The 16,736-nt window shown below is 40.3% G+C and overlaps 2 protein-coding genes across 2 annotated transcripts in view; both read right to left on the reverse strand.

The window, feature by feature from the left end:
* Positions 1-3,216, reverse strand: part of cabp5b (calcium binding protein 5b) — a gene marked incomplete at both ends in the record, with an annotated part of 7,688 nt that extends 4,472 nt beyond the window's left edge. Inside the window, 2 exons of the mRNA XM_083677396.1 lie at positions 67-97; positions 3,115-3,216. Coding sequence (XP_083533522.1) covers positions 67-97; positions 3,115-3,216 — 133 coding nt within the window. The remainder of the gene's footprint in view (positions 1-66; positions 98-3,114) is intronic.
* Positions 3,217-10,417: 7,201 nt separating this feature from the next.
* Positions 10,418-13,373, reverse strand: asphd1 (aspartate beta-hydroxylase domain containing 1; the record flags this gene model as incomplete). Its single annotated transcript, XM_083677139.1, has 5 exons — positions 10,418-10,602; positions 10,972-11,085; positions 11,577-11,784; positions 12,286-12,492; positions 12,921-13,373. The coding sequence occupies 5 exons, from the start codon at positions 13,371-13,373 to the stop codon at positions 10,493-10,495; spliced, it is 1,092 nt and encodes a 363-aa protein (XP_083533265.1). The 3' UTR covers positions 10,418-10,492.
* Positions 13,374-16,736: the final 3,363 nt, after the last annotated feature.

A 16,736-nucleotide genomic window follows, 5' to 3' on the forward strand; every position in this document is an offset into this window, starting at 1 on the left:
CTGAGTCAGGGAAGTTTAGAGTCACATAGGGAGAGAAACACAACACAATCAACTGATAAAGCTTACCGTCTATTTCATCTTCCGCAAGTCTTCTCCCCTGCAAAACAAACCAGTCATTAATGGATTGTAACTCGACAACTACGTGAATGATAAGCTTAGGAGATTCAGTATCATCAATAGCTAAATACTTGCTTCACTTGTGTTTGATACAGATTTCTGCAATAAATTTCAGATAGTTATGACACGTCTGGTAACGCCTAATCAAAGCTGGCGGTGATAAAAGTGTTTGTTGTCACCTAAATCTCAGGAAAAGTTAGATTCAGCATAATGTACATGAGCATTTATTGGTTGTGTTGCAGTTCAACAGTCAAAATCTAACCAAATTATGTTGTATAGGGGATTTGGGTTGTCATTTGATAATCATCATCCAACATTGCTGCACAGTTGCTAACATGGACTAAATATGAAAGTCTTCTAAACGCCAGCATATGGCAGTCATTATCCAACATTGTCACCATGGGTTGAAAATGAAAGGTTTCCTAACATTGGCAGTTGAAGTTTGGCATCAGACCATCTCACAGTTGAAAATAATTGTTTTAAATGTTTTGTTTTGTTTTAATTTGAAGAGGTTTTTCCAAACCCTTGTGCATCAGTTCATTCTCACATACACACACACACACACACACAACTGTAGTTTTAGTGTTTTGTTCATTCAAAAGTCAATCTTTCAATTGTACCATGACCTTCCTTGTTCTTACCATGTAAGTGCCAGCAGACAATCAACCTTGTCCAATTATACTTCTTCTGCTTCTCCAAAGATACACATACTGTACACACACACACGCACATACAAACCCTGGTGCGTCAGTTAATACACACACACACACACACACACACACGCACACACACACACACACACACACACGCACACACACACAAACCCTGGTGAATCAGTTAATTTTGACAACACTCTTTCCAAACCCTGGTGCATCAGTTCACTTTGACAACACTCTTTCCGCACTCAAGTGTTCTCCAAAAAAGTTGCACCACAGTTGGCATGAAAAGGTTGGTCTTGGTTCTGTTCAATACGAACCATGGATCAGTTCATCACTGGTGACAATACAAACCGGCCCAAACACAGGACTGTACCATCAGTGTGTACAGTGGCTGCTGCTGACAGGACAGTTATGAAGAGTATATCATGAGATTCCATCTACTCATTGTCACCATCATCATCATCATCATGGAAAATAGAATATTAATTATGTAATATTGTTTTTACATACTATTTAAAACACTTTTTTGTTACTGAGAAACATAATCTGAAGAGGGGAAACATAGTCGGTACACATCCCACTTCAGAACAGATGACTCCCCCCATATCTGACTCTGAATCTGGGGTGAAAAGGCCACGTTCGCAAGTTAGAAGGCAATCTGACTTAAACTGCATATTTCTGCATAACAACATGTTCTATCCTCTAAATACTCACAGACAAGATGGGCACACAAATAAAGAATATACAAATATATATTTTACATTTACACAGCAGTATAGTAAGAAACGTTTTGTATACTTTTCGTAAGTTTCCATTAATTTCCAAAGTTAGCAATAAATGACCTTGATCTAGGAAATCGATGAGATTTTTGCAGCCCTAATCATGACCGTCAAATAATGACGCCTAGAAACATATCCTTTACAGTCCATAGACAACCTTGTTACGATGTTGTGTTATGACCGACAAATGCTTATTTTTAGACAGCTTCAAACTTTAATTTTCAACCCATGATCAACCATGTTCAACCATCATATGACAGCCATAAACCAATATGATGGTGTGAATTCCTTGAATTAGACAATGCTGCGCCAATTTTATTTTCTATCATGACGGATGTACAACAACACAACCAACAGACATCAGGTCAGTTTCCCAAAGTTAGTTGTAGTACTTAATATCGTTTGAAAATCCAGGCCTCTCCTAGAACAGCAAAGTTCTTCATTCAACAATGCACATAAGATTGACCAGCAAACATAGATTTTACAATTGTTACTCAGTTGTGACTTTACGGCTGGATTTTCGGGAGAAATTAAGTACTACTTAAGTAGCTTTTGGGAAACTTACCCATTGTCAGTTATGTCAGATTTTCTAGAATGCCTATGGGGGTACTGTCACTCAGAACAGTCACCAAAACCCTGCCCACACAAAGCACAAGCACAAGACAGACAAGAAAATGAATGTAAATAACCTAGACCTGGCGGGCTACTTGCAACAGACATGTTTTGCCATAACTTTTTGCCATAACTTTTTTTATTACCCCAGTGTGTTCTGGAGTTTAAATGGAAACCCAAATGCAATGCCAATTTTCCAGTTAAATTTGATTTCAAATCCAAACCTTTGGAGAGCAAAAAGAAGAAAAAATGTGTCACTGTCCCATTACTTACGCGGGGCACTATATATCCTATCCTATACTCCTATATACCTTTAACAAATCGTTGCTTGTTTATTGGGTTTAGAAATGTTTATAAGGCTGCTTACCACCTTTTGAATTAATCGACTGATAACCATTCTTGCCCATGTTTGAACGAACTGCGTTATGCCAAGTTAAGACATCCGAAATGCCAAGTAGACCAGACTTACGTTGTAGGCTACCCCTTCATTAGGCTACAGGACTTCATTAAAATAAAATGTCCAACTTGTATCAAAGTGAACATTTGTTCATCAGATGTGTGTGCATGGAATGATAAGTATATAACCCGAACCCTATGCACGCTCTCAGCTACTGTATACGGCTTGGCATGAAACACTTGTTCGGGTACAAAACAAACGGCACATTACAAGCTTTGATCCTTCCGCACACAAACTAAATCTACTTGGACAAGTTGTCTTGACATCGACTTGAGCAAATGCCGCAACAGACTCGGTTTACGTAATCTCTAGCCGTTATCTTCATTGCAAGTGGTATAAATTGTGACCAGGGCAGTGGTTTATACTCAGGCCCATACCATAACTTTGAACACAGGGAAGTTGCAGCAATTTAGCTGGGAACATGCTAGCAATGTTGCAAGTGAGCCGCCAGCTTTAGCACAGACACAGGAGTAACATATCTCTGACTTACAATGGTCTTCCCTCTGAGAAAGATGCATGCTGGTCCCAGATTCACGACTGAGAGGTTTTTGAAGTGTCGGTGTTTGTATTTCTTTTCTTTGTGTGTGTTCATACTTTCTCTGTTTGTTTGTGTCTGTGTTGTAAGTTTATCCTGGGTGACACCTTCTCTTAGGTGTCTAAAACATTGATCTGCGCAATATTGTTGAAGTGTGTGCACAGAAGTACGGTGGAACAGGTCTCGGATGGAATACCACCGCCGCTTTTGCCTAAAAAAGATGAGCATTTTAAGTTGAATGATGATGATACATTTAGTTTCAACTCTTGCTTATATCAAAAACTAAACTACAGACTATATTTTGCATTTGCAAAAGCACAAATTGCTCACCCCGTAGTATTCACACCGTAATATTCACAATACTTGTGATGTATGTAAAATTCACTTTCACTTACGTTGTCCATGTGTGCCTGCTAACCTAGTGGTTCTGCACATATACATTACCTCATAGGGATATGAGTTCAAGATCTAGCTCTGTTTCTTTGTCCTCTGTCCTCTTATCGTTTTACCTGTTCACATTTCCTACAGCCTCAACAAAGCGAGTATGAAAGGAGGTTGAAATTCAAATCTGCTTCAAAAAGTGCAGATGGCTGGAGATGTATACACATTTAAAGGTAGACTTAGCAATAGGACGTTACCGTGGAACATGGGATGACTTTAGAGATGATTTCAGCTTTACCAAAGCAAAAGTGTTTCCCTTGTTTCCCTGCACAAGCACAGCACTGTAACGTGATAGCCATATAACAAAAAGGCTGGCGAGGGAATTTTCTTGGATACATCATATCACTGAGTCTACCATTAAAGTAAACAGCGTGAAAATAAGTTGCTAATGGTGCATTCACGGTGAATAACCCTATTTCACTATTACATCACAGTGTAACTTCTTTGTAAACGGCTTTAAGAGGGCAGTAAATTCCAAAACTGAGATGTTTTTCAGTTTTTGTTGCTGTGATTTTAAAATCCATAAAAAAATGTATGATTGTTTACCTAATTGTTTTGTTGACCTCAGAGATGTCTCACTCTCAAAATCCCTCTGTTGAGTTGATGGACAACAACCCCCCTCTCACGCGCACAACTAATGTTCTGTTAACATAGATGTGTCATGGTGAAATAGTTTTTAAAAAAAAATTTAATTTTTTTTTTTTTTAAATTTTTTGGTTATAACAGGCGCTATTAGCAGAAGAAAAAACTGAGCCCCAAGAGCCAGTTTCCTGGACACAGTTTGGACTAAATAACATTTTCAATAGTTCAGTCACGTCAGTTTAACCATTTATTTCATGACAATGGTAATACATTTACTCTTCGCTGAATTGGATTGCTCCACTCTGTGCAGCTCCCTGTCTGGAGTTAAATGACCACAACATACAAATATGCAATATGGCAGTGAGCACTAGGGCTTATCAAACTCCCCCGTAGGAAGGCAACATGCAGAGTGACTGAGCGGGTGGAGTCTGGGGGTGGTGGGTGGGATGCCCACACAAAACTACTCTCATAGCCAGTGCAATATTCACTGTTGAATGTCATGGAGGAGCATTAACTGGCTGTTTATAGACTCTTTCCCTTTAAACACGTGACGATGTTTTTCACCTGACGCACAGCTGTAACGTTGACTTGGAGCACCCTACCTGAACCAAAGTGATGCTCAGGAAATTATGCATTGAAAATGAATTTTAGTCTAGGATAAGGCTTCATCTGTGTCCGGGAAACCAGTTCTATATGTTTTACAGATACATATACAGATACATATAGTATCTGTACCCAAAGTATGTAAACAGTAGTTCCCAAAATCCCAAAAATACCATTTTCAAAACAGAATTGTATCAATATGTACAATTGCCATGCATAAAGGGCATATTTCAAACATTATGAATCAATTCAATAATTTGTGTCATTTTGTATAAGTTGCACCGTCAAGCATTAAATACTGTACTACTACCCAGAGTTATAAATGGTCATAAAAAAAACATGCAATCTGTATTAATTTCTTGAAATGGTTTCTCACCTGGTTCCCTCCACTTTAATCCTCAAAGATAAAACGAGTAGGAAACTTCTTTAAAAGCGTTTAATATGCGCTCTAGTTTTTCCTGTCATACTTGTTGACAAATGAATGATTTACTTAAATCAGTCCAGCTACTGTGAAGGATTGAAAGAGGGAGGGTGAAGAGGAAAGGATGAAGACATGGGATGAGGGAGGGGGCGGGACCAAAATAGAACCAGATGGGACAGGACACAGAAACACATGCGATGAGACAACATTTAGTGTCCAATGACTCAAATGAATGGTCTCTAAAATGTAATCTGTCCGTTATCTGAACGTAATGAAAATGTACACGTTTAAATTCTAATGATGAACGAGCATTGAAAGAACTGTTGCTGACAAAAGTGTGTGCGTACGTGTGAGTGCAGGCATATGTGTGAGTTCATATTCAAGCTGTCTGAGTCCTTTACATAACTATTCATACATGGCAGCATTAACCCTATTTATCTCTGTGTCAGTATGACTGGAAAGGGACACCCACACACACACACACACACACACATACACACACACACACACACACACACACACACACACACAGAGTCTATCGCTGTGTTATGTAAAATGTTAATAGCTACAGAAGATTTCCCACTCAAATCTGTTTGCGTAATAGTTTTAATCCTTTAATCTTTATATTAATTCAATGCTTATTTAACCATAATTATCATTGTCTCATGAAATAGTGCCCTTACAGTGAGACGGCAGATGTTTGGGTGAGAAGTGAGCCAAGAATGTGATGAAAGGATTGGAGTTGCAAGAAAAGATATAGAGGAAATGATAAGAATTTACAATAAGGGTACATTAATTAACATTAAAGTCAAAACCCTGATTTCCCAGTGTTTTATATGATATTTGCATACTATGAGGTTGAAGTAACACTGAAATTGTGAAAAGTATAATGACCACCCCTTAGTATGACAGCAGTTTGAAAAGTGCTCCTTGAATTATAGTTCATTTTTCTTGGGTGATATTGGCACCTCACACAACGTCACCTGAGGTTATCAATAATAATATAATTAGTTAACGTTTTACATCCCTCCCATTTTAGCCAGCAGTGGCAGTGCATACAGTAACAGCTCCAGGCAGGTACAGATAACAGCCGTGACAAGATAAAACTATGATTATGCAACAAAATCAAGATAAAACGACCAGAAACATAGCCAAAACCAAAAACATTACCAAATTCAACCCCCCCCCCCAAAAGAAATAGTGAGCTCAGCAATCGGAAATGGGCTGGTAGGCCAAGGAAGACTTCTATAGTGGATGACCGAAGAATGGTCACCATAATTAACCAAAACAACTTTCCTACAGATCAGGAACACTCTCCAGGTGGTACAGTAGGAGTGAATGTGTCAGAGACTACCATCCGCGGAATACATCACTAGTTGATCTACAGAGGCTTTACTGCAAGGTGCAAACCACTTGTTATCCTCAAAAAGGATGGGCAGGTTACAGTTTGTTAAAAAGTACCTAAAAAGATGTTAGGGTTAGACAGATGCAGATGTTAGGGTTAGACAATGACCCCAAACATACTGCCATAGCAAATAGGGTTTTAAGACCAAAAAGTAGAAAGTTCTTGACTGGCCAAGTGAAATCTTCAGATTTAAATCCATTTGAACATGTATTTAATTTCCTGATGATAGGATTTTAGGCAAAAAGACAAGTACAGGCCTGGCCAAGTATCACTAGAGAAGATATCCAGAGTCTGGTGGGGTCAATGGGCCATAGACTTCAGGCAGACTTTGCATGCAAAGGATTGTCCACGAAATGCTGAACATGAGTGCTTAATTTGGACATTATATGAATCTGTCACATTACTTTTGGTGCCCTGAAATAGAGGGACTATGTATAAAAAGTGTCATATCTCAATGGTGAAAGCAATATGTACACAATTTGTTTGATTTCAAATATGGAGCTGAAACTTTGGAGCATAGATCTACTTATGCAAGGCACTGTACACTCACCGAACACTTTATTAGGAACACCTGTACACCTTCTCATGGTGGAGGTGGTGTCATGGTGTGGAATGTTTCCTTGGCACATTCTGGGCCTGTTAATACTAATCAATCATCACTTGAATGCCACAGCCTATTTGAGTATTGTTGCTGACCATGTGCATCCCTTCATGGCCACAATTTACCAATCTTCTAATAGCTACTTCCAGCATGATAATGCACCATGTCAAAGTAAAAGTCGTCTCAAACTGATTTCATGAACATAACAATGAGTTCTGTGTTCTTCAGTGGTCTTCCCAGTCACTGGATTTGAATCCAATAGAATACCTTTGGGATGTGGTAGAACAGGAGATTCACAGCTTGACAGTGCACCTGAAAAATCTGCAGGAATTGCGTGATGCAATCATGTCATCATGGACCAGAATCTCAAAGGAATCAATGCCACGAAGAATTGAGGCTGTTTTGAGAGCAAAGGGAGGCCCTACCCAGTATTAGTATAGTGTTCCTAATAGTGCTCGGTGAGTGTATATTCCAAAACAGATAGCAGGCCATCAATTTGGCTGAAAAACAAATTAAGGATTGCATCGTTAATGTAGTTATACTCAGATGAGCAGTAACCAGTGACTGTACACAGTAATGTGTCAATTAATTATGTCGAGGCTAGCATGGTGGATGTGCTTTTAATGCATCACAGAGAGGGTTTTCCAAGTGTTTCCAACTTTCCTTTTAAAGAAGTCATCAAACTATATTTGACTGCGGAAAAAGAAGAGGGGTAAAGTGAGAGAAAACAAGAGGGAGAAGCTTGAGGTGGATAGACGAGTCTGAGAAAGGAAGAAAGTCATAAAGGAGATGCCGATAATGAGGTGCAGTACCACAATGGGCATTATGTTAGAGGCCATAGGAATGAGAGACAGATGCAGCTGGATTAGAGCCCATGCATGCATGAGATTACAACTCATTATAATCATGTTGTTTATGTGAAGTTCTGATTTATGTAACATTTACAATGTTTGGTTAAAAAGTAGGAACTCATGGGATCAGTCCTCTGAGGAAAGATTAATGCCAGGGATTAGGCAACAGTATTCAGTGCCAAATTGCCTGTTAAACTGTTTGCTAATGTAAGAGAATCCTCGTAACACTACGAGCGCCAGGCCCCAGCAAACCAATGCTGCTAGAGAATGTATTTTACCACACTTTTTTTTTTAAGTGACTGTAACAGTGTAATCATTCATTTAGATAAATACCATGCAAAATAATGCATTGGTTGTGTTTAGTCAGGATTTAAGAATCATTATAATAGGGTTAAATGGTTTAAATATCAGATTATTTTAAGGAGGACCAAGCAATGGGACCAACTCCTCTGCTTTCACACCGTCACCACGCATTGTCTCACAATGTTTGACATGAATAAGCGCAAGTCGGCTTTAATAATGTAACAGAATGATTACAGAAAGAAGTTAGGAATTTTAATTTTTCAAAATAGGACTTTGCAAGCCCACAAAGTTTCTTCGGCAACTTCTGAAGAATTGGAATAAAAACACTGAAGAATGAAGACAGGTTAAGAATATGACATACATTTATTCCCAAGTACAACTTCAGACGATTAAGGATATAATACATCGGACTCTACACAAGTGGTCACATGACCAACTAACACAAGTTAACATGACGTTATATCTGACTCCAAAATATATTTTATGGTTCGTAAAGATTGATAATGATTTGCTCCTGACTGTGTGACAGACACTCGATCATATCAGATCCTAGATGCCATTAAGAATACACAAAATGCTATTTTACCATGCTCTCAAGTTACAATTGCGAGGAGTTTATGCTCAAGCCAATACCTGAAACCGATGACTCTAATGTGTTGTTAACGATGCATGTGAACATTAGACATCGATGGGAGAACCACGATTACGCCATGCTGTTTTAACAGAACCTTTACCTATCGCTTAGCAACATTAATACACATAGGAAGGATGAGAGTAGAGTATAAACAAATTAACCAATTTAACAGTTTCAAAGTAACATATAACTGTAGCAAACTGTAGTAAACAAGTTTAACCATATGTTTAACGCTGTGCAACACAGGAGACCGGTATTATAACAGACTCTTCACTCTGTAACAATTATTATCTTTTACTTGTAGCAAGCAGTGAGGGAATACCTAATGGGGACATTTGAAGTTCAAGGGCCGGAATAATAGTTCAATTCCATTTTTTTTTATTTTTTATAATAGTTCACTACACTGCTACTGTACTTGGCAAACAAGTAGTAAACTACTGGAAACACTACTAAGATTTTAATTTAGTTACTACCATCAAGCTACAACAAAAGGTAGTTCAACTAATAGTTAAGCTACATGTAGTGGAACTATCCCCCAGCACTGTTGCCAAGCAACATATTCAATGTCAGGGTTTGTTGTGGCTTGTTCTTTATCATTTAGGTTTGGGAAAATGTCATATATGGACACACTTTTATTATCTGCATATCGTATGCAGTGCATACATGCTTTATCAATATTCATCGTGATTTGTGCTTATGGGATATGCATTCCAATACTGTAGGATTTTGCATTTGCAGGCTCTTCCTCATAATCACACAAAACTAAAAAAACAATACCACCGAGGAGATCATCGTTTAAAAAATAAAAGAGGCACTATTGAGAAAAAACAGGCACAAAAATAAATTATTTTACAGATATGGGTCATAAAAAACAGGGTCTGTTCAAATACTCTTTTTCTCTTTCACAGTTGTTGTATTTGCTAGTACTAGTCTGTGGTTTATGATTACAGTAAATACATAACGTTAACTGGATGAATCAATTTAAAATGAAGACTTCTGTATCAATTCACTGGCCTATTTATTCATTCATAACCACATGTCACATGGCGAAGTGCATGTGAAAAAGCACTTCTAGACATGTTACAGTCAGCAAGCACCGTCATGATACAGTTCCTCCCGAGTGAGAGGGTCTTATCCCAAAAAGCTCCCCGCAGTGTGTGTGTGTGTGTGTGTGTGTCTGTGTGTGCTGTGTGTCTATGTGTCTGTCTGTCTATATAACATTTATTATGGAAAATATCTTTGTCGCTAACTTTGGTGCAATACAAAAAAAAAAATCCACTTATTAACATGGTAAAGCAAGGATGACAAGTTGTGATCATAGATGACCATTCCGCTTTTTAGCTTCTTTTCACTGGTTTTCACTGTTTCAGTGGATTCACTTGTGAACACAGTGATACTTTGACTGGAATGCTGAGGTTGAGGTTAAAAAGCACGGTCCGCCAGGCTAGAATTGGGAGACCTTGCCCTTGAACATCACAGTGAGAATCGTAGATCATTGGTCAGGGCAGAAGATGTAGTCCAGGGCTTGTCTCTCTGCTGCAGCCACATTCGGATGCCAGAGGTCCACGCTGAAGATCACTCGCGGCCCATCCTCTGCCACGCCTTCATAAGGGAACAAGGTTGCCATGGTTACACTGTAAACATTACATATTTGCTAATGCCTTCCCCTGACAACTTACCCTAACCGTAACCACTCAAAGTTGTGCCTAGTACTGCCTAACCACCACGCAAGTCGTAATTCACGTGGTTAAACATACGTAAACAGGTTGTATTCTGAGGCATGAACAATCAGAACATTCTTTGGTATGATCTTTTCTTTGGTACATTCTTTTGGTATCGTATGGCCATGAAATCAGGTTGGCTCTAACCGACAACCCCCCATTGTAGATGTTTGGGTTAAGGGTGGATAATTGCAACACAGCCTCAGAGTTTGTTTGGAGAATTACAAAGTCATGGGAGTTGTAAACTGACCGTTGTGGGAGACATTGTGCAGGAAGGAATCGTCCACCAGGAGGCAGTGTCCCTCTGACCAGCACTGAGGTTCCCCTCCCACCACCAGCTCACACTGAGGCGGGGTCTGCAGACCTAAGAGGGAGAGGATGGATTCAGATAAATTGGAGATCGCTAATGATACTGATTTGCATTGTGTTTTTCTTTTAAGCGCTTTACAATCCATGTAGGCAGTGCCGGCTCAACTATTATGGGACCCTCAGCAAGAAATGTTGGGGCCTCCTACCAAACCTGCAACACCCACTGAAAGTGTATATATATACACTTATAGACTTGCTAAGTGCTGGGTGAGGCAAATATCAATGTAAACCGCATGAACCCATATAACTGTTGTATGCTCCCAAGTGAATTTTTTATTTGCTTAGTGGGTTAGAGGGTTCAAGAAAAGATAAGACTTATCTTCATCATGACTCCAAAGCAAACTAACAACTACTCCAAGGATTCTCAGAATGTCATGGCAATGATGTCCAAAACCACACTACGTATAAGTAGAACATTTTCCAAATCTTCAGGGACGATTCCAAGCCCAAAAGAACTGTGATGTGACAGAGAGCCCTCTTACTCACCTAGGTGGCAGCGTAGGCGAGTGTTGGTGGGGCCATACGACCCTCCCAGTGTGGCCCCAGGCCCTAACAGCCAGAACCCAGCCGCCCCGAGAGAGTTGCTGCTTATGAAGGTGCGGAGGGAGAGAAGAGTGCGGTAGGTCCAGGGGCAAGAGCGGCAATTTCCTGCCACACACACACCAGCGCTGTACAGGGGAAACACTGCCTGGCCCTAAGAGAGACACAGGTAGTATTACACACACTTTGTGTCACACACAAACCCCACTTTACCCACACACCTATAATGCAACCTCTGTTATGCCCATATGTGGTGTGTGATGCACACTTCACTGACAGTTAATTATTTAATAAATATATTTGTAAACTAAATAAACATGCAAAAATGTGATAGGGTAGCTAGCAACCTGTTGTATGCTGTAACATTGATTGACTAGATGGTCTGTCAGTCAACCACCAATCAGTCGTGAGGCACTTGAGTTAAGTATCAGTTTAATAAAAGCTGATTTAATTAACTTAACTTTGAAATAAGGTTGAGTTTGTGCTCCATTGATGATGCTCTGAGACAACAAAATGCATAACAAAAAGTCATTTCAGTCCGACTTTAATTTGAGACCGACTTTAAAAGTTGGAACAACATTTTCGGGGAGGAAGTGACCCTCTTACTTTCTCAGTGTATTGGCCCCAAGCTAATGGGAGTTGTAATATTTTGTACCTTTGGTCCTAGACATGTCCACCCCATCTTTGGGTCAATGCCCCTTTGGTAGACTGCCTGGAACTCGGCCAGGATAATAGGATAGTTGGCCTCCAAGACCTCAATGTCATGGCGATGAGCATCACGTGGGAAGAAGGGAATGCTGGGGACATCTGGGAGGAAGAACAGATGAGGCCTCTGGATCAAAGAGCGATCATTTAATGTGGCCTGAGAAAAAGAGAGAGAGCGTATAAATAGTGTGAACCAATATTCCAACAGAAAGTTAGAATCCATGCTCATAAAGCATATATACAATCAACAAACAAAACATAGAGAGTGGCTAAAAATATAATGCAAGTTTTTTTTTAATGGGCATTCCAATGCATGGTACATAGACGCAAAACATGCAAAATGTCCCTGCAACAGAGCAAACCAACAGGCTATAGACTGCAAAAGCACACATGCAACATGTTTCCATTACAGTGTCTTCATCAGGCCGTGAATATGCTGTAGTCGAAATGCGTTGTGTATCTGCTTTTGCAGTCACCCCTACTATACAGTATACTTGGATAGAGCTGAAAGAACAGATACTTCCAGATTCAAGTGTCTAGAGGTAGTGAGTAGGGGGTCAGTTTGGGAGCGGGTGTAATCCTTACCTGCTCGCGAAGCCCCTTATGGATGCGGCCCATGCCAGCCCAGCTGTACCGCTTGGCGTACTCCTGCAGTGCTGCATACAGTTTCCTGCCACCGGAGGAGGCCTGGGCTGGAAACAGGGCGTGGCTCAGCACCGGGGTCAGGTAGGCACACCCCTGATCCTCTTCATCCCCCGTCTCTGCAGCAATGCAGGGAGTCCCCCGATCGCTGGCGGCCACCTTGGATGTGTTGCTACACTCTGCTCCTGCACAGCTGCCTGTGCGGGAGAGCATGGAGCACCTTGAGCCAGACTTGAGCTTTCCTTGGTGGACTCGGCCTGGGGCTGGTGGGTCAGAGCCAACCCGGTAACAGTACCATAGGAAAAGGAGCAGGAAGGTCCACATGAGTCCACTCAGAGGCTGGACCCCCTGCTCTGTACAGGGGACCAGGGGGATTAAGTCCATTGGCCAGTGCATTTAAGAAGGGTAGTGATGAACAGAAATAATGGAGGGAAAGGAGAGAGAGGAGCTGATAAGAAATTATGATGATGATAAGAAGGAGGAAGAGAGAGAGAGATTACATTGTTACTGTTGTTATTCCCATGTACATATTTAGGGATGGAATGGGAAGTGTGGTGGCTTTGTTTGGAACCTGCATCGTCTGGGCGACTCAAGACTGTGCTAGCCCACTGGGCTGAAGCCTAGGCATGAGTCATGACTGTTCAGGTCCAAATCTGAACAGGTCCAGATCTGAACAGGTCCAAATCCCAATTCATGCCTTCAGTTGAACATTTCTGGTAATTTTGGCTGTGATGTTGGTGTTAAATTTCATTTACTGTGATATTAAAAAGGTCTTAAAAAGTCTTGAAAAATGTGGGGATGCAAGCTAAGTTTAGATGCGTCTTCCTGAAGAAATTTGCTCCCTCTATTAACCGCTCAGCTGCCTGTCTTGCAAATGTAATTTCTGTATTTTGCAAATACAAAATACATTTTGTCACCAGTATTGTGCAGTTTATTTTTATACATTCTTTAGGGTATTTTGTAGCATGTTAAATTTGGATGTATCTTTGCCCGTCTCTGTTCACTGGTCGTAATGGATAATATTCAATATAAAAATAATTTTAAAAAGATCATCAGGAGATCATGTTCATTGTGGAGCATGACCACAAACGTGGTTGTTTGAACCTGTTTGAACCTGTTGAACCTTGAAAAGTTCCACGATTGGTGAGGGGCGATTAGGTTAGACTTATCTAAAAAAAAAAAAAATATCTAAACTTAAGTGGAATTTCACACTTTCAGGATGATTCAAACAACGTTCTTATTTCGTGCATTAAGGCTCTCCAAACATATTTTTCTATGAAGTACTTTCCTACGAACTATAATGTTTAAGATATTCTCCCATTAGATTTTATACCCTATCAAAGACATTGCGGTTGCATGATTTCATTATTCGGAGGTAGTATTACTGGCACAAACGATAGACGTTGCCAGTATTGGGCATCTGATGTTTTAAGGGATATGATTTCTCGCATTTATGGTATAAAATTGAGTGTCTAGTGGCAACACAGTCTTGTTTAAAATTGGCCTGGGGCGTTCTAGTTGAGTGGACTCACCGATGTTCATCTTTCTGTCTCTGATAGCTGCCTCTTCAAGTCATGTGCGCAGGCAGAAACACCACAGCTAATGTCCGACACTGCTCCGTGGGATTTTTAGCGGAAGGAATTTGTGAAAATTACAGCTCCAAACTGTATTTCACATATAGGCCCTTTCACATATAGACCATTGTCCACTGACAGTTATATTATTGCTGATGGCGGGTTTCCTACCTCACCTGCACATGCACTCACTGATTTGTTTTAATCACAGATGCACCCTAGTGGCTGTGCATGCTTATTGCATAAACATAATCATAATGGTACATCTATCACACAAACCAAAAAAAACGATTACATTAGATCTCTCTCTTGTTGGCCGAACATATTTTTTGAGCTGAAACGTATACGGTCCCTTCATTCACATACATGTATATGGTTAGCCATGAATGATTTAAATATGTTTTGTATATAGGCCTGCTGATGCATTCATTTCATTGTATTCATTATTCATTCAGCTACATGCATGCCTCCGACAAGGTAAGTCACGGGCATCAGCAGACACATTATTTAGCAATTTCACAAAACGTGTTTTGATATGTTCAAATATAACAATTGTGATGTCTTCATAGACTACTTGCAATTGTGTTGATGAAGACATTAACATTGTACACTCTCACACAGACATCCAAATACTTGAAAATGCGGTGTTTTTAAAATCCACCATTACAATTGTAAGGAAATCCTAATTTAGGGTACAAGTCATAGGCCTATGCGTGTTATTTAATAGTTGACTCTTGTTGATATGACTTACTACTCTCCGATCTTTTTTCTCAGTCGTTCACTGTCTGTCTTTCTCCATGGGCTGCAGCGTTCCTGTGCTCTGACACGTTATGCTCCGCATTCTGAGGATATTTCCGCAAAGCACCGAAGTAGAGCTTCCTCCTCCTTCACGGAAAATACCGAAGTGGGCAACCTTACCAACCGTCTTATATAATTGCATATAGCCTACCCCCAACTCTGATTTCTCCTATGAAGTGAAGTGAACAACACATTGTTTTATTTGCTTTCTTACGGCTATGTAGGTGACGCTACTATCCATCTATGATAGGCTACTATTTCAGTGAAGTGTAGACTATATGGGAACCAATAGGCCTATGCTATCAAAGTCTGGATGGCATTTCAGCACTATGTTGGTGGACAGCTCCTCAATTATGACTGCATTGAGTTAGTTTAAGCAATAACTATTCACAGCCACTAGGATGCATCTATGAGCTTTGACTCCCGACACAAGTGCCCCTACACATACTGACAGCGACAACGCGTCAGCCACACGGATAGCACCTGCTACGCGTTTCAACCTCGCCTGCTTCGGGCCCTAGAAACAGACAGGCGGATAGACAGACCATCAAGGAGAAAAGGGGAGCAGAGGAAAAGGACAGCGGGGTACCGTTTCTCATATTTGGTGAGATTGATGGTTGTGATTGTTGGAAGGTTAGGTGTAGTCTTACCAAAAACCGCTGCATGCTCATCACCAAGAAGGCCGGGTGCGAGCAAATTATTATTTAGACCAATTTGACGCTCAGATTCCGCGCTTGTATTTTCGATAGCCTAGGCGTATAGAAGGAGCGTTGATGCTCGCCATTATCTTTTAGATTTGTACTGAAATTGGGAAATCTGTGGGCAAGAGGAACGGATAATAATACGGGGAGTGAAAGGACGTTTTGCAGGTACGTAGCCTAATGTCTCTGGTAGGCTTAGCTATTGAATGTATTTTAGGAGGCGGTTGCCTATTAGCGCTCCATCACCTTGCATACCAAATGCTACCTGCAATGAGATCGGATGCGTCTTAAATTACACAGAAATTATGATTATCTCTAATGCAAATGATCTTTTGACTGTCGTCTGGAGAGTGGGATCCGATTGAATTTGGCAGATAATTTAAACAGAACACATGGGGGAAACGCAATTAACGGCCTGGAGCAGCCAAATGAATAGGCGAAGGGATAGAAGGAGATTTTGATTTCCGCAGCACCCTATATGCTACATCTTGATTTAAAAAAAAAAAGATAAATAATTGTCCCTCATACAAATTGAAGAATAATTTGTCGCTCATACATTGTCGAGTGATCTGACAAGGTGACACAGGAGGTACATCTTAGAACAAGACCTATGCCGCGGCTTCCAATCCTATGGGGCCTTGGGACCCGCATGATCTAAATACGTGTTCAAAATCCGAATTTCGAGA

Source organism: Argentina silus (assembly GCF_951799395.1).
Source record: "Argentina silus genome assembly, chromosome: 9".
NCBI lineage: Eukaryota > Metazoa > Chordata > Actinopteri > Argentiniformes > Argentinidae > Argentina > Argentina silus.